Consider the following 23705-nt stretch of genomic DNA (forward strand, 5'->3'; position numbering starts at 1 on the left):
ATTATAGTAGAGAGAATTATTTATTTCAGCTTTTATTTCTATCATCACATTCCCAGTGGGTCAGAAGTTTACATACACTCAATTAGTATTTGGTAGCATTGCCTTTAAATTGTTTAACTTGGGTTAAATGTTTCGGGTAGCCTTCCACAAGTTTCCCACAATAAGTTGGGTGAATTTTGGCCAATTCCTCCTGACAGAGCTGGTGTAACTGAGTCAGGTTTGTAGGCTTCCTCGCTCGCACACACTTTTTCAGGTCTGCCTACAAATGTTCTCTAGGATTGAGGTCAGGGCTTTGTGATGGCAACTCCAATACCTTGACTTTGTTGTCCTTAAGCCATTTTTCCACAACTTTGGAAGTATGCTTGGGGTCGTTGTCCATTTGGAAGACCCATTTGCGACCAAGCTCTAACTTCCTGACTGATGTCTTGAGATGTGGCTTCAATATATCCACATAATCTTCCTTCCATTAACCATTTTTTTTGTGAAGTGCACCAGTCCCTCCTGCAGAAAAGCACCCCCACAACATGATGCTGCCACCCCGTGCTGCACGGTTGGGATGGTGTTCTTCGGCTTGCAAGCCTCTCCCTTTTCCTCCAAACATAACGATGATAATTATGGCTGAACAGTTCTATTTTTGTTTCATCAGACCAGAGGACGTTTCTCCAAAAAGTACAATCGTTGTCCCCATGTGCAGATGCAAACCGTAGTCTGGCTTTTTTATGGCGGTTTTGGAGCAGTGGATTCTTCCTTGCTGAGCGGCCTTTCAGGTTATGTCGATATAGGACTCGTTTTACTGTGGATATAGATACCTTTGTACCTGTTTCCTCCAGCATCTTCACAAGGTCCTTTCCTTTTGTTCTGCGATTGACTTGCACTTTTCGCACCAAAGTACGTTCATCTCTAGGAGACAGAACACATCTCCTTCCTGAGTGGTATGACGGCTGCGTAGTGCCATGGTGTTTATACGTGTGTACTATTGTTTGTACAGATGAACGTGGTACCTTCAGGCGTTTAGAAATAGCTCCCAAGGATGAACCAGACTTGTGGAGGTCTACAGTATTTTTTCTGAGGTCTTGGCTGATTTCTTTTGATTTTCCCATGACGTCAAGCAAAGAGGCACTGAGTTTGAAGGTAGGCCTTGAAATACATCCACAGGTACACCTCCAATTTACTCAAATGATGTCAATTAGCCTATCAGAAGCTTCTAAAGCCATGACATACTTTTCTGGAATTTTCCAAGCTGTTTAAAGGCACAGTCAACTTAGTGTCTGTAAACAATTTTGTGAAAAACTACTTGTGTCATTGTAACGAACGTTGTCGGGAGAAGGAGAAGAGGACCACGGTGCAGCCCTGTAAGTGTTCATATTTTTAATTAAACAACTGAACACTGAACAAAACAACAAAAGCGACAAATGAACAGTTCTGTAAGGGGACGACATACACTAAACAGAAAATAACTACCAATAAACACAGGTGGGAACAGGCTACCTAAGTATGGTTCTCAATCAGAGACAACGATTGACAGCTGCCTCTGATTGGGAACCATACCAGGCCAAACACAGAAATACAAAACATAGAAACAAAACATAGAATGCTCACGCCAACTCACGCCCTGACAAAACCAAAATAGAGACATAAAAAAGGAACTAAGGTCAGAACGTGACAGTCATGCACAAAGACTGACCTAGATAGTTTGTGTATGCATTGATATGTAGGCTACGTGTGCCTTTTACATTTTTTTTTAAGGTAGTTCTGTCCTTGAGCTGTTCTTGTCTATTGATGTTTTGTATTATTTCATTCTGTATTATGTTTCAAGTTGTGTGGACCCTGAGAAAGAGTAGATGCTACTTTTGCAACAGCTTATTGGGGATCCTAATAAAATACCAAAAACATCTAATGTCAAAAAAAAAAATAATCACAGTATCGAACCGCAATAAAGTGCATGCGGAAAGAATTCAAACCCCTTGACTTTTCCCTCAAAAAATGTAAGTTACAGCCTTATTTTAAAATGGATTAAAAAGTTTCTTTCCCTCATCAATCTACTCACAATACCCCATTAAGGTGAATTCGTAAAAAAACTGAAATGTCACATTTCCGTAAGTATTTTGACCCTTTCCTCTGTATTATCTTAAAGCACATTTGACAGCGATTACAGCCTCAAGTCTTCTTGGGTATGACGCTACAAGCTTGGCACACCTGTAGTTGGGGAGTTTCTCTCGTTCTTCTCTGCAGATCCTCTCAAGCTCTGTCAGGTTGGATGGGGAGCGTCTCCGCACAGCTATTTTCAGGTCTCTCCAGAGATGTTTGATCGGTTCAAGTCAGGGCTCTGGCAAGGCCACTCAAGGACATTCAAAGACTTGTCCCAAAGCCACGCCTGCATTGTCTTGGCTATGTGCTTAGGGTTGTTGTCCTGTTGGAAGGTGAATCTTCGCCCCAGTCAGAGGTCCTGAGGGCTCTGGAGCAGGTTTTCAACAAGGATCTCTCTGTACTTTGCTCCGTTCATCTTTCCCTCGATCGTGACTAGTCTTCCTAGTCCCTGCTGCTGAAAAACATCCCCACAGCATGATGCTGCCACCACAATGCTTCACTAGATGGTGCCAGGTTTCCTCCAGACGTGACGCTTGCCATTCAGGCCAAAGAATTCAATCTTGTTTCATCAGACCAGAGAATCTTGTTTGTCATGGTCTGAGAGTCTTTAGGTGCCCTTTGGCAAACTCCAAGTGGGCTGTCATGTGCCTTTTACTGAGAAGTGGCTTCTGTCTCGCCACTCTACCATAAAGGCCTGATTGGTGGAGTGCTGCAGTGATGGTTGTCCTTCTGGAAGGTTCTCCCATATCCACAGAATAACTCTGGAGCTCTGTCAGAGTGACCATCGGGTTCTTGGTCACCTCCCTGACCAAGGCCCTTCTCCCCCGATTGCTCAGGTTGGCCAGGTGGACCAGCTATAGGAAGAGTGTTGATGGTTACAAACTTCTTCCATTTAAGAATGATGGAGGCCACTGTGTACTTGGGGACATTCAATGCTGTAGACATTTTTTGGTACCCTTCCCCAGATTTGTGCCTCGATACAATCCGGTCTCGATGCTGTATGGACAATTCCTTCAACCTAATGGCTTGGTTTTTGCTCTGACATGCACTGTCAACTGTGGGACCTTAAATAGACAGGTGTGACTTTCCATATCTTATACAATCAATTGAATTTACCACAGATGGACTCCAATCAAAATGTAGAACCACCGCAAGGATGATCAATGTAAACAGGATACACCTGAGCTCAATTTTGAGCCTCATAGCAATGGGTCTGAATACTTATGGAAATTAGGTATTTCTGATTTTATTTTTAATACATTTGCTAAAAATAAAGAATCTGTTTTCGCTATGTCATTATGGGGTATTGTGTGTCAATTGATGAGGGAAACAATAATTTTATACATTTTATAATAAAGCTATAACGTAACAAAACGTGGCAAAAGCAAGGGGTCTGAATACTTCCCAAATGCACTGTGTGTGTGTGTGTGTGTGTGTGTATGTGTGTGTGTATGTGTGTGTATGTATGTATGTGTGTGTATGTATGTGTGTGTATGTATGTGTATGTATGTATGTATGTGTATGTATGTATGTATGTATGTATGTATGTATGTATGTATGTATGTATATATATATATATATATATATATATATATATATATATATATATATATATATATATATATATATATATATATACACTGCTCAAAAAAATAAAGGGAACACTTAAACAACACAATGTAACTCCAAGTCAATCACACTTCTGTGAAATCAAACTGTCCACTTAGGAAGCAACACTGATTGACAATAAATTTCACATGCTGTTGTGCAAATGGAATAGACAAAAGGTGGAAATTATAGGCAATTAGCAAGACACCCCCAATAAAGGAATGGTTCTGCAGGTGGTGACCACAGACCATTTCTCAGTTCCTATGCTTCCTGGCTGATGTTTTGGTCACTTTTGAATGCTGGCGGATCTTTCACTCTAGTGGTAGCGTGAGACGGAGTCTACAACCCACACAAGTGGCTCAGGTAGTGCAGTTCATCCAGGATGGCACATCAATGCGAGCTGTGGCAAAAAGGTTTGCCGTGTCTGTCAGCGTAGTGTCCAGAGCATGGAGGCGCAACCAGGAGACAGGCCAGTACATCAAGAGATGTGGAGGACGCAGTAGGAGGGCGACAACCCAGCAGCAGGACCGCTACCTCCGCCTTTCTGCAAGGAGGTGCACTGCCAGAGCCCTGCAAAATGACCTCCAGCAGGCCACAAATGTGCATGTGTCAGCATATGGTCTCACAAGGGGTCTGAGGATCTCATCTCGGTACCTATTGGCAGTCAGGCTACCTCTGGCGAGCACATGGAGGGCTGTGCGGCCCCCCAAAGAAATGCCACCCCACACCATGATTGACCCACCGCCACACCGGTCATGCTGGAGGATGTTGCAGGCAGCAGAACGTTCTCCACGGCGTCTCCAGACTCTGTCACGTCTGTCACATGTGCTCAGTGTGAACCTGCTTTCATCTGTGAAGAGCACAGGGTGCCAGTGGCGAATTTGCCAATCTTGGTGTTCTCTGGAAAAAGCCAAACGTCCTGCACGGTGTTTGGCTGTAAGCACAACCCCCACCTGTGGACGTCGGGCCCTCATACCACCCTCATGGAGTCTGTTTCTGACCGTTTGAGCAGACACATGCACATTTGTGGCATGCTGGAGGTCATTTTGCAGGGCTCTGGCAGTGCACCTCCTTGCACAAAGGCGGAGGTAGCGGTCCTGATGCTGGGTTGTTGCCCTCCTACGGCCTCCTCCACGTCTTCTGATGTACTGGCCTGTCTCCTGGTAGCGCCTCCATGCTCTGGACACTACGCTGACAGACACAGCAAACCTTTTTGCCACAGCTCGCATTGATGTGCCATCCTGGATGAACTGCACTACCTGAGCCACTTGTGTGGGTTGTAGACTCCGTCTCATGCTACCACTAGAGTGAAAGCACCGCCAGCATTCAAAAGTGACCAAACATCAGCCAGGAAGCATAGGAACTGAGAAGTGGTCTGTGGTCACCACCTGCAGAACCATTCCTTTATTGGGGGTGTCTTGCTAATTGCCTATAATTTCCACCTTTTGTCTATTCCATTTGCACAACAGCATGTGAAATGTATTGTCAATCAGTGTTGCTTCCTAAGTGGACAGTTTGATTTCACAGAAGTGTGATTGACTTGGAGTTACATTGTGTTGTTTAAGTGTTCCCTTTATTTTTTTGAGCAGTGTATATATACACACACACACACAGTCGTGGCCAAAAGTTTTGAGGATGACAAATATTAATTTCCAAAGTTTGCTGCTTCAGTGTCTTTAGATATTTGTCAGATGTTACTGAAGTATAACTACAAGCATTTCATAAGTGTCAAAGGCTTTTATTGACAATTACAAGAAGTTGATGCAGAGAGTCAATATTTGCAGTGTTGAGCCTATATTTTTAAGACCTCTGCAATCCACCCTGGCATGCTGTCAATTAACTTCTGGGCCACATCCTGACTGATGGCAGCCCATTCTTGCACAATCAATGCTTGGAGTTTGTCAGAATTTGTGGGGTTTTGTTTGTCCACCCGCCTCTTGAGGATTGACCACAAGTTCTCAATGGGATTAAGGTCTGGGGAGTTTCCTGGCCATGGAACCAAAATATCGATGTTTTGTTCCCCGAGCCACTTAGTTTTCACTTTTGCCTTATGGCAAGGTGCTCCATCAGGCTGGAAAAGGCACTGTTCCTCACCAAACTGTTCCTGGATGGTTGGGAGAATTGGCTATCGGAGGATGTGTTGGTACCATTCTTTATTCATGGCTGTGTTCTTAGGCAAAATTGTGAGTGAGCCTACTCCCTTGGCTGAGAAGCAACCCCACACATGAATGGTCTCAGGACTCTTTACATGACACAGGACTAATGATAGCGCTCACCTTATCTTCTCCGGACAAGCTTTTTTCCAGATGCCACAAACAACCGGAAAGGGGATTCATCAGAGAAAATGACTTTACCCCAGTCCTCAGCAGTCCAATCCCTGTACCTTTTGCAGAATATCAGTCTGTCCCTGATGTTTTTCCTGGAGAGAAGTGGTTTCTTTGCTGCCCTTCTTGACACCAGGCCATCCTCCAAAAGTCTTCGCCTCACTGTGCGTGCAGATGCACTCACACCTGCCTGCTGCCATTCCTGAGCAAGCTCTGTACCTGTGGTGTCCCGATCCCGAAGCTGAATCAACTTTAGGAGACGGTCCTGGCGCTTGCTGGACTTTCTTGGGTGCACTGAAGCCTTCATTACAACAATTGAACAGCTCTCCTTGAAGTTCTTGAAGATCCTTTAAATGGTTGATTTAGGTACAATCGTACTGGCAGCAATATCCTTGCCTGTGAAGCCCTTTTTGTGCAAAGCAATGATGACGGCACGTGTTTTCTTGCAGGTACCCATGATTGACAGAGGAAGCACAATGATTCCAAGTACCTCCCTCCTTTTGAAGCTTCCAGTCTGTTATTCGAAATTCAATCAGGATGACAGAGTGATCTCCAGCCTTGTGCTCGTCAACACTCACACCTGTGTTAATGAGAGAATCACTGACATGATGTCAGCTGGTCCTTTTGTGGCAGGGCTGAAAAGCAGTGGAAATGTTTTTTGCGATTCAGTTAATTTGCATGGCAAAGAGGGACTTTGCAATTAGTTGCAATTCATCTGATCACTCTTCATAACATTCTGGAGGATATGCAAATTTCCATCATACAAACTGAGGCAGCAGACTTTGTGAAAATTTATATTCGTGTCATTCTCAAAACTTTTGGCCACCAGTCAAAAGTTTGGACACACCTACTCAATCAAGGGTTTTTCTTTATTTTTAACATTGCAGAATAATAGTTTATACATCAAAACTATGAACTAACACATAAGGAATCATGTAGTAAACAAAAAAGTGTGAAACAAATCTAAATCTATTTCATATTTGAGATTCTTTAAAGTAGCTCTCTTTGCTTTGATGACACCGTTGCACATTTTTGGCATTCTCTCAACCAGCTTCTCCTGGAATGCTTCTCCAACAGTCTTGAAGGGGTCCTGTCTGTCTGTCTGTCTGTCTGTCTGTCTGTCTGTCTGTCTGTCTGTCTGTCTGTCTGTCTGTCTGTCTGTCTGTCTGTCTGTCTGTCTGTCTGTCTGTCTGTCTGTCTGTCTGTCTGTCTGTCTGTCTGTCTGTCTGTCTGTCTGTCTGTCTGTCTGTCTGTCTGTCTGTCTGTCTGTCTGTCTGTCTGTCTGTCTGTCTGTCTGTCTGTCTGTCTGTCTGTCTGTCTGTCTGTCTGTCTGTCTGTCTGTCTGTCTGTCTGTCTGTCTGTCTGTCTGTCTGTCTGTCTGTCTGTCTGTCTGTCTGTCTGTCTGTCTGTCTGTCTGTCTGTCTGTCTGTCTGTCTGTCTGTATACTACAGTTCAAAAGTTTGGGGTCACTTAGAAATGTCCTTGTTTTTGAAAGAAAAGCCATTTTTTTTGTCTATTAAAATAACATCAAATAGATCAGAAATACAGTGTAGATATTGTTAATGTTGTAAAGGACTATTGTACCTGGAAACGGCAGATTACTTATGGAATATCTACATAGGTGTACAGAGGCCCATTATCAGCAACCATCACTCCTGTGTTCCAATGGCACGTTGTGTTAGCTAATCCAAGTTTATCATTTTAAAAGGCTAACTGATCATTAGAAAACCCTTTTGCAATCATGTTAGCACAGCTGAAAACTGTTGTGCTAATTAAAGAAGCAATAAAACTGGCCTTCTTCAGACTAGTTGAGCATCAGCATTTGTGGGTTCAATTACAGGCTCAATATGGCCAGAAACAAAGAACTTTCTTCTGAAACTCATCAGTATATTCTTGTTCTGAGAAATGATGGCTATTCCATGCAAGAAATTGCCAAGAAACTGAATATCTCGTAAAACGCTGAGTACTACTCCCTTCACAGAACAGAGCAAACTGGATCTAACCAGAATAGAAAGAGGAGTGGGAGGCCCTGATGCACATCTGAGCAAGAAGACAAGTACATTAGTGTCTAGTTTGAGGAACAGACGCCTCATAAGTCCTCAACTGGCAGCCTCATTAAATAGTACCCGCAAAACACCAGTCTCAACGTCAACAGTGAAGTGGCGACTCCGGGATGTTGGCCTTCTAGGCAGAGTTCCTCTGTCCAGTGTCTGTGTTCTTTTGCCCATCTTAATCCTTTCTTTTTATTGGCCAGTCTGAGATATGGCTTTTTCTTTGCAACTCTGCCTAGAAGGCCAGCATCCCGGAGTCGCATCTTTACTGTTGACATTGAGACGGGTGTTTTGCGTGTACTATTAGGCAGCATACAGTGCACTCGTACTACAGTGCTCGAAGCAAACTGATGGAATAACAGTCGAAAGAAAAGGTTTAATCTTGTGGAGGCAGCAGAAAGGATTAACAAATAGTCAAAGTCCACGCACGAGATGAGCCAAGAATTTCAGACATGCTCACCGCAGCTGAAAAAACATAATGGAATACATGTGTATATATGACCAGAGACTCTAACCATTCAATACTTGGTCGAAAGAAAAATACAATGTGAAAATTCTGCCAGATGTCATCGGACCCTGTGCCAAACCGTAGTGTTCAGCATGCGGAATATTCACGGAGTGGTAATGATAGCTTTGCTGGCCACTCACTGAATTACTGTGGAATGAGTGAGAGCGCAGAGTTCAGCCAGGGAATTCTGTATGCAAAGGGACAATGGTAACAGCACAACTGGACCACACAATGTCATAATATATTACAAATGGGCAGTCACAGTGGTATACCATGCTATACCACTATACAGGACTGCTCATTCACATTTGACCACCCTGGCCCATATCATGCTGCTTTATGTCGGGGGGTTCATTGATATTCTGTGCAGTCACACTGCTATTATAATGTATGTGTTGAGTGGTCATATTGTCAGCAGTAACTGTAATGTTACCAATAACTGTGATGACTATATCCAATGACATCACCTACCTCATCGTACTCCTCTGGGCAGCCCACTGCTCCGTCCCCTGGGCTGAAGTGTGCATCGTAGAGCTGGGGCTCTGTACCTGCAAACACATACAGAACAAAGTCAACACAATGCTATTGTAAAGACAGTGCCAATATGCCACGAAAACAATAGAACACTGCCACTAAACAGATGTCATTAGGTAAGCAGAGTAAATAGGGTCAACTCAAAGTCAACAAAGATTTAAGTTAGAGCAGTGGTATTCAAACTTGTTTGTCTCGCGACAACACTCCAAATCTAATGACACAACCTTATATTTTCAACAAATAACCACAATGAAAATAATTATCAAAATGAAAAGAAACCAATATATACATTTTCTAGGGTTAGGGAATCTTATTTTTCAAATAATATTTCTCAAAAACATTTTTATATTGTCCCATACAATAATCTGTATTTTTTAATTTTTGTAAAAAAAAAAAAAAGTATTATAATTTTAGCAACCCCACTGCAGTTCACCCGGGGTTGCAATCCCGACTTTGAATATCACAGAATGAAAGAATGAAAAATAGGCTGCATTGTGTTTAAGTCAAGTGAATAAAAAAAGGATTTCAACTTTTTTATTACAAGTGCAAACTTTAAAAGTATACGAAACATTAGGAACACCTTCCTAATATTGAGTATCCCACCCGTTTACCCTCAGTACAGCCTCAATTCGTCAGGGCATGGACTCTCAAAAGCATTCCACAGGGACGGTGGCCCATGTTGACTCCAATGCTTCCCACAGCTCTGTCAAGAAGAGTATATGTGAGCAGAGTTGAGCTGTCGGAAACTCCACATCCTTTCCAACTGCGCCGCTAAAAACCCCTCCTCGCTCACAGGAAATAAAACTGCCGCTCCAAATTTGCTTAATTCATTAAAATCCCCATTTCACACCCACCTATTTTTGTGACTACCTGGACCAACCATTTGGTTTGGAAATATTGAAAACAAACCATATGATTGGAATACAAAGTATTTGAATAAACATGAAAAGGTGACGGTAAAAAGCACTCATCATTTCAAATAGGCTACATGTGTTAAACAGCACATGAACACTAAATATGTCAGGAGCTAGATAGGTAGCCTAATAAGGAGCCTATTATTTAAATTCTATAGCCTACAACTAAATATATTGTGAAGCATGGGGCCAGCAGCATACCACCCCGCATCTCACCCCTGGCTTGCTTCTGAAGCTAAGCAGGTTTGGTCTGGTCAGTCCCTGAATGGGAGACCAGATGTTGCTGAAAGTGGTGTTGGGGGGCCAGTAGGAGGCACCCTTTCCTCTGGTCTAAAAAAACATTCCAGTGTTTGGGGACATTGCCCTGTGTAGGGTTCTGTTTTTCAGATGGGATGTTTACACAGGTGTCCTGACTCTCTGTGGTCACTAAAGCTCCCATGGCACTTATTGTAGGGGTGTTAACCCCGGTGTCCTGGCTAAATTCCCAATCTGGCCTTCACACCTTCATGGCCACCTAATCATCCCCAATTTGCTCGTAACTATTCCCTAGGTCATTGCTGTAAATGAGAATGTGTTCTCAGTCAACTTACCTGGCAATATATGTGAGTGCAACACACTAGGCTGGCAGGAGCATTTAAACATTTTGTTGTATTAAATCATTAGTCTATAAATTGTGCATATATGCTGTGACTTACTTAGAATTAAATACAAATGAAGAAAAAAATGCCTAATTAGGATCTGTCTACAGTGCCTTTGAATTAACTTTTAGAAACACGAGTTCAGCCAAAGTCTGTGGCTTCTCACCAGCTTTTACCCCCCAAGGCATAAGACTCCTGAACAGGCAATCAAATGGCTATTTGCATTGTGTCCCGCCAACCCCCTTTTTACACTGCTGCTACTCTCCGTTTATCATCTATGCATAGTCACTTTAACTACACCTACATATTACCTCAATAATCCCGAATAACCAGTGCCCCCACACATTGACTCTGTACAGGTACCACCTGTACATAGCCTCGCTACTGTTATTTTCACTGTAATTTGATTTTATATTTTTTTTTCACTTATCAATTGTTTACCTAATACCTATTTTTTCTTTAAAGATTGCACTGTTGGTTAGGGCTTGTAAGTAAGGCTTGTAAGTAAGCATTTCACTGTAAGGTCTACCTACACCTGTTGTATTCAGAGCACGTGACAAATAAACTTTGATTTGATTTAATTTGATTCAGGCTCATGTGATGATGCCTGGAGAGCAGTCCAGCAGTGGAGAATACCCTCTCCATGCTTGCAGAGCCACTGGGGAAGCTAAACACCCTTAGAGCCACTCTTGCAAGGTTGGGCAGGGATATGGAGTTTTTTCTTTTTGTAGGCCTAAAAGTTATGCTAAATAATCCTATCAAAACAGAATGTTCCTTCAGGCCTATTGGGCCAGAATCAATGCTAGTTAGCCTATTGTATAGATAATAGAACGAAATTGAACAAAACTTTAAGAGATCGGATTTTTTGTTTAGAAATACACTGCTCAAAAAAATAAATGGAACACTTGAACAACACAATGTAACTCCAAGTCAATCACACTTCTGTGAATTCAAACTGTCCACTTAGGAAGCAACACTGATTGACAATACATTTCACATGCTGTTGTGCAAATGGAATAGACAAAAGGTGGAAATTATAGGCAATTAGCAAGACACCCCCAATAAAGGAGTGGTTCTGCAGGTGGTGACCACAGACCACTTCTTAGTTCCTATGCTTCCTGGCTGATGTTTTGGTCACTTTTGAATGCTGGCAGTGCTTTCACTCTAGTGGTAGCATGAGACGGAGTCTACAACCCACACAAGTGGCTCAGGTAGTGCAGCTCATCCAGGATGGCACATCAATGCGAGCTGTGGCAAGAAGGTTTGCTGTGTCTGTCAGCGTAGTGTCCAGAGCATGGAGGCGCTACCAGGAGACAGGCCAGTACATCAGGAGACGTGGAGGAGGCCGTACTACTATCTTTTGCTGGGAAAATGGCTCTGTTTTTCTGTGGCTATGTACTGAGCTAACATAATTGTTTGGTGTGCTTTCCCCGTAAATCCTTTTTGAAATCAGACATGTTGGCTGGATTCACAACATGTGTAGCTTTAATTTGGTGTCTTTCATGTGTGATTTCATGAAAGATTGACTTTTATAGTAATATATTTGAATTTGGCACGCTACATTTTTTCTGGATTTTGGCCAAGTGGGACGTTAACTTCTCTAGGATATGTGGGACGCTAACTTGGTTTTCGAAGACCTTAGAAAGGCAGGGTAGGATATATATAGGTCTGTAGCAGTTTGGGTCTATAGTGTCTCCCCCTTTGAAGAGAGAGAAAGAGAGAACAGGCTAGTAATAGGGGTTGCAACAATTTCGGCAGATCATTTTAGAAAGAGAGGGTCCAGATTGTCTAGCCCGGCTTATTTGTTGGGGTCCAGATTTTGAAGCTCTTTCAGAACATCAGCTGTCTGAATTTGGGTGAAGGGCAGTTGACCGGGGTAAGGGTAGCCAGGTGGAAAGCATGGCCATCCGTGGAAAAATGCTTATTGAAATTCTCAATTATGGTGGATTTATTGGTGGTGACAGTGTTTCCTAGCCTCAGTGCAGTGGGCAGCTGGAAGGAGGTGCTCTTATTCTCCATGGACTTTAGTGTCCCAGAACCTTTTTGAGTTTGTGCTACAGGATGCAAATTTCTGTTTGAAAAAGCTAGCCTTAGCTTTCCTAACTGCCTGTGTATATTGGTTTCTAACTTCCCTGAAAATGTGCATATCACGGGGGCTATTTGATGCTAATGCAGTACGCCACAGGATGTTTTTGTGCTGGTCAAGGGCAGTCAGATCTGGAGTGAACCAAGGGCTATATCTGTTCCTGGTTCTACATTTTTTGAATGGGGCATGCTTATTTAAGATGAGTGAATTTACGAAAGCACCCAAATGTCCATTGAGAACGCATAACGACTATACCATTTAGCTAAGAATGTTGTGAATAATCAAGTCAATAAACGTTGGGTAGTTAGTTAGCCTATAGTTAACATACTGGCAAGTTTGATGTATAAGTAGCCAACTAACGTTAGATAGCTAGCTAACATACCGGTACATACTGCTGTAATGATATGCTAAGTGGCTCTTAAGGACAGCGTAGCTAACAAATTGTCAGCCAACATAAGGTAACTTATTGGAAAAGGAATTACTGTATTACATTGCTAAACATTTTGTTAACATTTGTCATAATTAGTTAAAGCAATGAATTTGTATCCGCTATCGTTGGACTTATTTTCCGACATTTTCTTCAAATCTGAAAACGATGTGAAGCCACGACCATTTCCTGAAGAATTGCATTATGGGCCCTTAAAGTACAGAAATCGTGTCCTTTGCGTGTATACTTCATATTTTGGCAAATTTAGTACGACATCCGGGAACTTTTGGCATACAAACTATATCCATACATATGACCATATACTCAATTCATGACACAAATAGTACAGTTAGTGTGGGTAGTATGAGTATTCGAACACAGCATATATCATTTTTACTTTTTAAAATGTAGATGTTCCAAAGGCCTGCACCAGTGGCATGTTGACAATAGGACAAAATGGGCCATGTCAGTCAGAGCACATCCGCCTAATTTTCCAAATAAAAGTCCAACTATGATGGCAATCATCGTCATCCCAGCTTCGAAAGGAAGATCCTCTGACTCACTTCCATTGCTGATGGCCGTGATTCCTCGATAGAAGTTCTCGAAGCTGATCACCCCCAGCCCACTAGGATCCAGGAACTTGGTCAGATCCTTCACCTGTAATATAGAGACAACCATGAGAGACCTTTCAAACACATCAAACATAAAGCTCACTTCACACTATCATTAAATCAGCTTTGTTGCCCAAATGCTTTAAGAATAAATCAGATTGCATCCTGTCCAAATGAACGTGATGTAACAGGCAATGAGCACACAGGGTAAAACTGAGCAAATTGAATTAAGAAACAGGGGACAGCATCCAAATTGAAAGGTTGTGGCTTTGCTATCTCAGAGTACATCTGAAAATGTACTACCTAAAACGACTGATATTTCATTGAGCTCAGTCACGTCATGGAAATATGTCTAGGGCTGTAAAAACATCCTTGAAAATCGTTAAAAAAATCATAAAACTGTCTCACTGAGGCTTCTGTGGTTAGGCTACTTCAACTGGTATGTTTCTTTCCAAGATGAGACAATAGGAACCAATACAAAAGTTATTTGTTTCTGCACACGTAGACATTGATTTCTTAACTCTTTTATAAAATGTACATAGAAATATGTGCTTCAATTTTACAGGGTTGCAGTGTCCTCAGACAAGGTAACCAAGGTTGAGCTCCAAGTGTCTCGCCTCCCTCAACACAAGGCCAACACTTCTAGGCCTACATAAAGCAAAACACACACACATAAACAAAACCTTGCTACACAACTTGAAATGCACAACTTGCAGCAATAAAGTTTTATATAACCAAAGACACAGTGTGCACCTAACCCGGCACTCAAATGACAAGACACTGTACAATCAATCAGTTACTTGATGTCCTACATCCATTCCCCGGGTAACCTGGCAACAAGTGAGGTGGTATCCAGGTAGATAGGCCTACAAGTGTGTGTGCTTTACACCCCAATGATGTATTAGGCATAGACCTCAAGAGCATTGTAGACCTCATAGGGGGTGCTGTTTTCACTTTGTAAAAATTTCGTTCTCAAATTAAACTGCCTCGTACTCAATTCTTGCTCGTACAATATGCATATTATTATTACTATTGGATAGAAAACACTCTAGTTTCTAAAACCGTTTTAATTATATCTGTGAGTAAAACAGAACTCAAGTTGGAGCAATCTTCCTGTCAGCAAGTGATAAATCTGAAATCAGCCAGGCTGTTCTGAGGTCAGTTTATTAATTTGCATGTCTTCTATTGGTTGAGATGCACTGCATACGCCTTCCCCTGGATGTCAGCAAATAGTGAGAATTGGAATGGAGTTGCTAGGCAGATCTGAGGCCATATAAATGGACTGGGAACGTGGGGTCCAGTCTTTCCTTCATTCGCCATGACGCAAGACAGACCTCAGGATGGCGTTCTAGAAAGCTCCCGTTATAGCCCTTAGATATATCCGGCTCTGATTTTATTCGATATAGGTGTTAAAGACATCATAATGTTGTTATTTTAAACCGAGTTATAACAGTTTATATCAGTATATTGCGATTTTCGGTATTTTATTTGTGCTGCGTTATGGTGAGTTGGACACGTCTTCGCCACATGGCTAATGTTTACTGCTAATTCCAAAGTTGAAGGCGACAATCTACAACCGAGCAACGATTCTTTTGGACAAAGGACAACTTGCCCAAGATTCTGATGGGAGCTCATCAAAAAGTAAGAACTATTTATGATGTTAATTCATTGTTCTGTTGAAAAATGTAAAACTCATATTCCGCCATTAATTTCGGTGCGGTCTCGCTTTAACGCACGCTGTATGTCGTAGTAACGTTAATTTTAAAAATCTAACACAGCGGTTGCATTAAGAACTAATGTATCTTTAATTTGCTGTCCAACCTGTATTTTTTAGTCAAGTTTATGATTAGTTAATGATTAGATTAGGTGCCTCTCCCAAGATTTCTCCCGACATTTTGTTGGCAGCTTGGCTACTATTCTCATTGTATAACCACGATTTGTGCCGCTAAATATGCACATTTTCGAACAAACTCTATATGCATTGTGTAATATGATGTTATAGGACTGTCATCTGAAGAATTCTGAGAAGGTTAGTGAAAAAATTAATATATTTTGGTGGTTTATACGTTATTGCTATGTTTGGCTTGAATCAATGCTGTTGTAATGTTTGCTATTGTGCTAAGCTAATATAACGCTATATTGTGTTTTCGCTGTAGAACACTTAGAAAAACTGAAATATTGTCTGGATTCACAAGATCTGTGTCTTTCATTTGCTGTACGCTGTGTATTTTTCAGAAATGTTTTATGATGAGTATTTAGTTATTCCACATTGGTCTCTATAATTGCTCTGGCTGCTTCGGTGCTATTTTTGACGGTAGCTGTGATGGTAGCTGCAATGTAAAACTGATTTATACCTCAAATATGCAAATTTTTCGAACAAAACATAGATTTATTGTGTAACATGTTATAAGACTGTCATCTGATGAAGTTGTTTCTTGGTTAGTTTGGTTGGTTCTTGGTTAGTTAGGTTGGCTTTGTGCATGCTACCTGTGCTGTGAAAAATGTCTGTCCTTCTTTGTATTTGGTGGTGAGCTAACATAAATATACGTGCTGTTTTCGCTGTAAAACATTTTAAAAATCGGACATGTTGACTGGATTCACAAGATGTGTATCTTTCAGTTGCTCACAACATTTGAACCGCTCTCCTTGAAGTTCTTGATGATCCAATAAATGGTTGATTTAGGTGCAATCTTACTGGCAGCAATATCCTTGCCTGTGAAGCCCTTTTTGCGCAAAGCAATGATGACGGCACGCATTTCCATGCAGTTAACCATGATTGACACACCTGTGTTAACGAGAGAATCACTGACATGATGTCAGCTGGTCCTTTTGTGGCAGGGCTGAAATGCAGTGGACATGTTTTGGGGGGATTCAGTTTATTTGCATGGCAAAGAGGGACTTTGCAATTAATTGCAATTCTGATCACTTTTCATAACATTCTTGAGTATATGCAAATTGCCATCATACAAACTGATGCAGCAGATTTTGTGAAAATTAATATTTGTGTCATTCTCAAAACTTTTGGCCACGACTGTAGAGAGGGAGCAACTGAAACTCTTAGCAAACTGTGGATTGACTGAGATGTACAGCCCTCAAGGTGATAGACCGACATATGTTTCCAGCTAGTCGATTAAACTCAGCTCACGATTTAGAGGCGAGATGGGAATGGTTTGCCTTGTTTTGTGGTTTAACACTAAAATGATGAAGAGTTCAGGTTAAATGTTTACAGTCAAGCTCTTCCTGCTCCCCATCTCTGCTATGCAAATCTTCCATAAATTAGGTTGACCAGAGGGTGGGTGGTAGTGAATAGATGGGTCGTTTAAAGTGGTTGCAGATATTGTAACAGCAGTAAATGAGATGGAGGTTGACATTTCAGAGGTGAGAGTGGGTGTTCCCCCGCAATGGAGCTTTTTACTTGATTCTCCTCAGAACAGGCCAGTCAACCTGAGGGCAGGGTCACTATAACACACGGGAAACGCCTCTCTTCACACCTCGAGTAAGAGAGTGGGTGAGACCAGCACCCATCTACCAACAGGTGCCCTTCTTTACGAGGCATTGCAAAACCTCCCTGGTCTTTGTGGTTTCATCTGTGTTTGAAATTCACTGCTCGATTGAGGGACCTTACAGATAATTGTATGTGAGGGGTACAGAGATGAGGTAGTCATTAAAACACCTTAAATATGCACTATGCAGAAATCATGCCACCATTTCCTGGATGCTAAAATTCTAATCATCAGCTTAATTTCAGTTTATGTGACAAAATAAGCAATAATAGTGTAGAGAATCATTCTACCGTCGCAGTGAAATATCTTTTCCATAAACAAAAAGATTTTATTTTCAGCCGTTTGAAGCTAGTGTACAAAACTGAAAGTAAAAAACTAAAGGGAAACACAGAAGAAGCGCACAGAAAAGATATACCGCTTCTTAGACTTGATTTCAATGAGACTGACAGATCTATGACATACATTTCTATTTGAGTTTGGAGAGGTCGCCCAAACATTTACATATTGCAGCTTTAAACGCTATTATCGCACACAGTGGGAGTCCATGCAACTTATTATGTGACTTGTTAAGCAAATTGTTACTCCTCAACTTATTTAGGCTTGCCATAACAAAAGGGATTAAATACTTAGACTCAAGACATCCCCTTTTCATGTTTAATTAATTTGTAATAATTTAAAATAAAACATGAATCCACTTTGGCATCATGGGGTATTGTGTGTAGACCAGTGACAAAAAAGCTATAGTTAATCCATTTTAAATTCAGGCACAACATTTTGAAAAAGTCAAGGGGTGTGAATACTTTCTGAAGACACTGTATTATCTGTCCTCTTCTTGTTCACTGTTCTCTCCTCCCACTCATCCACACTGTTGCCTGATTGTCACACCACAAGATCACTAGCTCCTCTTCCTGGAATAATTCCGGGATGGGATTTGCATTCAACTCTGAGGCCCCATTAAAGAACCACGACAACAATGCAAATATCAGATATCTGATATCACACCATACATGCAATTTCTTCACCCATCTACAATGATCAATTCAGGGAATGTCCTATACAGGCCGAGCAGTGTGAAGTTAGCTAGGCTAGAAATGAATTCTCCTCTGCTCAGACCTACTTGTGAAACATTTTTGGTTACACACACGAGACTTGCCAAGAGCTTTCACCACAAGGAAAATACAATTATTTGTGAAACTTACAGGCACAATAAATAGCCACAAGGAACGACAATGTTTACCACATTCAGAAGATAAGTTGCTATAAACAAACTTTATAGGCCCACACTGTTATGCTTAATGCCTTTATGGACCTTTTTAGGCTATATTTTGTTTATGGCATGGCATCTCACTCATTCACATGAATTATGGTGCAGAAACCAGAAAGAGCATTGCATTTCTGCAACCTCATTACTGAGAAGCTTGTATTACCGCTGAGCAAGGAGGGAATTACCAAGATTAATCTGTATATAGGTTAGGCCTAGTCCTATTGTCCTTTTAACAAAACCAAGATGGATTTTTGATATCACTAACTCTTGGTAGCTAAATTATATGGGCTCTATATGGCTGTCTAGCCTACAGGATGGAACATTTGTATTAACTAGGCCAGATACCATACAGTCCTTGAATCAACAACCCCAAATCCACTCAAAAGGTCATTACATATCATTATCTAAATTCTGGAGGTAAGTCTACTGCTTGATTACTTTCCTAAATTATGAAAGCAAACAAGTCTGAGCCTATTTTTCTTTCTATAGTCACGATAGGTCATCTGAGTAGCAATTGAATTAGCTGTGAAGGGCACAAACTTGCCCACAGCTCTTGGAAACCAGATATGTAAATACCGCATTTCATTGCGAGACACTGATGTTATCAATCTACACAATCTGGTTTGCGATCCAAAACAAATCCTTGAGAAACATAGAAGCAAGGAAACCTCAAGGAAACCTCAAGGATACTACGGAGCTTCACGTGGGAGAGTCCATCAGAAACCAAACACCATGGAATAACACCGCGTTAGTCTACACCAGCGAACTGGGAAGGTTTATAAAATGTCATGTTAATTTATCTTGTGCCACAAATACAGAATATGGTACCTCACGGTGATGGTCGAGAGTGAAGCAGCCACCTCCCTCTCAGAAAACGGGGTCATGGGCAGATGGCGGTACCCTACCGATTACAGCCCCTCTGACTCAGGGGGATACATTCTACTCTTAATCCTCCCTAACCACTCCGCCTAGGGAGCCATAGATGCCTACGGCGGTGTACAGTACTGAACAGGGGTGACAGGGGCTCTTTAAAATGTGGGATCGGGATTAAAATAGGTGATTAGTCAGCCAGCAACAGAGCCTGCTAATCTATCCCATTCCTGTTGGAACCAGCCTCCTGTGCATAGAGTTATATGGTTCATAAACATTTGGAATCAATGTTTTTTTGTTTGGGATACATTTTAAAGAGAAAAATCTGAGTCTCTGTTTGATTCCGTTACCATAAGTTCATAAAAGTTCATAAAATGCCCACACCAACAAAAATGCACTTTTTGTAGCCGAAAGACTATTCCCAGAGCCTACCCATGATTATGCAAAAAAAGTCAATAAGTCATCGTTTTAGTCAAAGTATGATGGATTTCTCTGTTCAAGCTCAAATACATGTTGTGTGCTTCCTGATCAAATTACGTACATTTAGATCCGACTATACGCGTCTTGTGAGGGCTGGCTTTAGTTCATTTGGAACCACCTACGAAACATGTACAGTTGAAGTCGGAAGTTTAAATACACTTAGGTTGGAGTCATTAAAACTCGTTTTCAACCACTCCACAAATTTCTTGCTAACAAACTACAGTTTTGGCAAGTCGGATAGGATATGTATTTTGTGCATGACACAAGTAATTTTTCCATCAATTGTTTACAAGTCTGGTTCAACCTTGGGAGCAATTTCCAAACGCCTGAAGGGACCACGTTATCTGTACAAACAATAGTACGCAAGTATAAACACCACAGGACCACGCAGCCATCATACCGCTCAGGAAGGAGACGCGTTCTGTGTCCTAGAGATTGACGTATTTTGGTGCGAGATGTGCAAATCAATCCCAGAACAGCAGCAAAGGACCTTGTGAAGATGCTGGAGGAAACAGGTACAAAAGTATATATATCCACAGTAAAACAAGTCCTATATCAACATAACTCGAAAGGCCGCTCAGCAAGGAAGAAGCCACTGCTCCAAAACCGCCATAAAAAAGCCAGACAACAGTTTGCAACTGCACATGGGGACAAATATCGTACTTTATGGAGAAATGTCCTTTGAAACAGATGAGATGAAACAAAAATATAACTGTTTGGCCATAATGAACATCGTTATGTTTGGAGGAAAAAGGGCGAGGTTTGCAAGCAGAAAGACACCATCCCAACCGTGAAGCACGGGGTGGCAGCATCATGTTGTGGGGGTGCTTTGCTGCAGGAGGGACTGGTACTCTTCACAAAATAGATGGCATCATGAGGGGGCAAAATGATGTGGATATATTGAAGCAACATCTCAAGACAGTCAGGAAGTTAGAGCTTGGTCGCAAATGGGTCTTCCAAATGGACAATGACCCCAAGCATACTTACAAAGTTGTGGCAAAATGGCTTAAGGACAACAAAGTCAAGGTGTTGGAGTGGCCATCACAAAGCCCTGACCTCAATCCTATAGAAAATCTGTGAGCAGAACTGAAAAAGTGTGTGCGAGCAAGGAGGCCTACAAACCTGACTCAGTTACACCAGCTCTGTCAGGAGGAATGGGCCAAAATTCACCCAACTTATTTTGGGAAGCTTGTGGAAGGCTACCCAAAACGTTTGACCCAAGGTAAACAATTTAAAGGCAATGCTACCAAATACTAATTGAGTGTATGTAAACTTCTGACCCACTAGGAATGTGATGAAAGAAATAAAAGCTGAAATAAATCCTTCTCTCTGCTATTTTTCTGACATTTCACATTCTTAAAATAAAGGGGTGATCCTAACTGACCTAAGACAGGGATTTTTTTACTTGGATTTAATGTCAGGAATAGTGGAAAAACTGAGTTAAAATGTATTTGGCTAAGGTGTATGTAAACTTCCGACAACTGTACTTGTGTGGACTGACTACTTCCTGTTTACAACCTGGTGCTACATCTTACTGCTGTCTATAATGCACTTAGTTCAATCTGGAGCTGTTGTATGGTCTGACTGAAACAGTGAGTAAGAAAAAAGCTAATATTATTCTGAAGAGCTACTGATGTACACTTGGCTATAGTATGCAGGCTGGCAAGGCACAACAGTGCGGTGAAGTAAATCCATATGAAGTAGCTAAGTTCATATATATATATATATATACTGCTCAAAAAAATAAAGGGAACACTTAAACAACACAATGTAACTCCAAGTCAATCACACTTCTGTGAAATCAAACTTTCCACTTAGGAAGCAACACTGATTGACAATACATTTCACATGCTGTTGTGCAAATGGAATAGACAAAAGGTGGAAATTATAGGCAATTAGCAAGACACCCCCAAAAAAGGAGTGATTCTGCAGGTGGTGACCACAGACCACTTCTCAGTTCCTATGCTTCCTGGCTGATGTTTTGGTCACTTTTGAATGCTGGCGGTGCTCTCACTCTAGTGGTAGCATGAGACGGGTCTACAACCCACACAAGTGGCTCAGGTACTGCAGTTCATCCAGGATGGCACATCAATGCGAGCTGTGGCAAAAAGGTTTGCTGTGTCTGTCAGCGTAGTGTCCAGAGCATGGAGGCGCTACCAGGAGACAGGACAGTACATCAGGAGACGTGGAGGAGGCCGTAGGAGGGCAACAACCCAGCAGCAGGACCGCTACCTCCACCTTTGTGCAAGGAGGTGCACTGCCAGAGCCCTGCAAAATGACCTCCAGCAGGCCACAAATGTGCATGTGTCAGCATATGGTCTCACAAGGGGTCTGAGGATCTCATCTCGGTACCTATTGGCAGTCAGGCTACCTCTGGCGAGCACATGGAGGGCTGTGCGGCCCCCCAAAGAAATGCCACCCCACACCATGATTGACCCACCGCCACACCGGTCATGCTGGAGGATGTTGCAGGCAGCAGAACGTTCTCCACGGCGTCTCCAGACTCTGTCACGTCTGTCACATGTGCTCAGTGTGAACCTGCTTTCATCTGTGAAGAGCACAGGGCGCCAGTGGCGAATTTGCCAATCTTGGTGTTCTCTGGCAAATGCCAAACGTCCTGCACGGTGTTGGGCTGTAAGCACAAACCCCACCTGTGGACGTCGGGCCCTCATACCACCCTCATGGAGTCTGTTTCTGACCATTTGAGCAGACACATGCACATTTGTGGCCTGCTGGAGGTCATTTTGCAGGGCTCTGGCAATGCTCCTCCTGCTCCTCCTTGCACAAAGGCGGAGGTAGCGGTCCTGCTGCTGGGTTGTTGCCCTCCTACGGCCTCCTCCACGTCTCCTGATGTATTGGCCTGTCTCCTGGTAGCGCCTCCATGCTCTGGACACTACGCTGACAGACACAGCAAACCTTCTTGCCACAGCTCGCATTGATGTGCCATCCTGGATGAGCTGCACTACCTGAACCACTTGTGTGGGTTGTAGACTCCGTCTCATGCTACCACTAGAGTGAAAGCACCGCCAGCATTCAAAAGTTACCAAAACATCAGCCAGGAAGCATAGGAACTGAGAAGTGGTCTGTGGTCACCACCTGTAGAACCACTCCTTTATTGGGGGTGTCTTGCTAATTGCCTATAATTTCCACCTGTTATCTATTCCATTTGCACAACAGCATGTGAAATTTATTGTCAATCAGTGTTGCTTCCTAAGTGGACAGTTTGATTTCACAGAAGTGTGATTGACTTGGATTTACATTGTGTTGTTTAAGTGTTCCCTTTATTTTTTTGAGCAGTGTATATATATATAAATTCAGTCAACACATATCTTTAGAATATAATTAACATGTTTGGTTCTCTTTGAATAAAAACCTTAGTGTAACAACAGTTTTAGTAAGTAATTTGCTACAGTCCAGTTACAGCTTCTGTAACAAAACAAAAAAGTTTTTTCGGGTGTGCGTGCAGGACAGAAAAATATCAATTCTTACACTATTATTCTAAATTCAAACACCTTCTTCATCATTCAGTTAATTGAAATTCAATGTTGAAGTCGTGCACAATTATCAATTTCTCCTTGGTTAATATCGCCCATTCATTGTCTGGAAGAGACACATTAGGCCTTGAGACCCAAAAGCATAATCAGTGCTCTAACTCCCCCTTGTGGTGGTCTGGAGCAATGAAGCAGTGATGCAGGGTAATGTACTAAACCACAAATTATCTCTAAATCCAGCGGCATAATCTCAAAACGTTCAATTGATGAACCACTGTATGTACCTCGCTTTGTGCACGGGGGCATTG

General features: G+C 42.0%; 1 protein-coding gene across 2 annotated transcripts in view; it reads right to left on the bottom strand.

Moving 5' to 3' along the window:
• LOC129860335 (rab11 family-interacting protein 3-like) overlaps nt 1–23705 on the bottom strand; it is a 90100-nt gene that overhangs the window by 61410 nt on the left and 4985 nt on the right. For both annotated transcript variants that reach the window (XM_055930654.1, XM_055930653.1), the window contains exons 2-3: nt 13742–13835; nt 9051–9127 (exon numbers count right to left, since the gene is read on the bottom strand). In XM_055930654.1, coding sequence (XP_055786629.1) covers nt 9051–9127; nt 13742–13835 — 171 coding nt within the window. The remainder of the gene's footprint in view (nt 1–9050; nt 9128–13741; nt 13836–23705) is intronic.

Source organism: Salvelinus fontinalis, chromosome 8, assembly GCF_029448725.1.
Source record: "Salvelinus fontinalis isolate EN_2023a chromosome 8, ASM2944872v1, whole genome shotgun sequence".
Classification (NCBI taxonomy): domain Eukaryota; kingdom Metazoa; phylum Chordata; class Actinopteri; order Salmoniformes; family Salmonidae; genus Salvelinus; species Salvelinus fontinalis.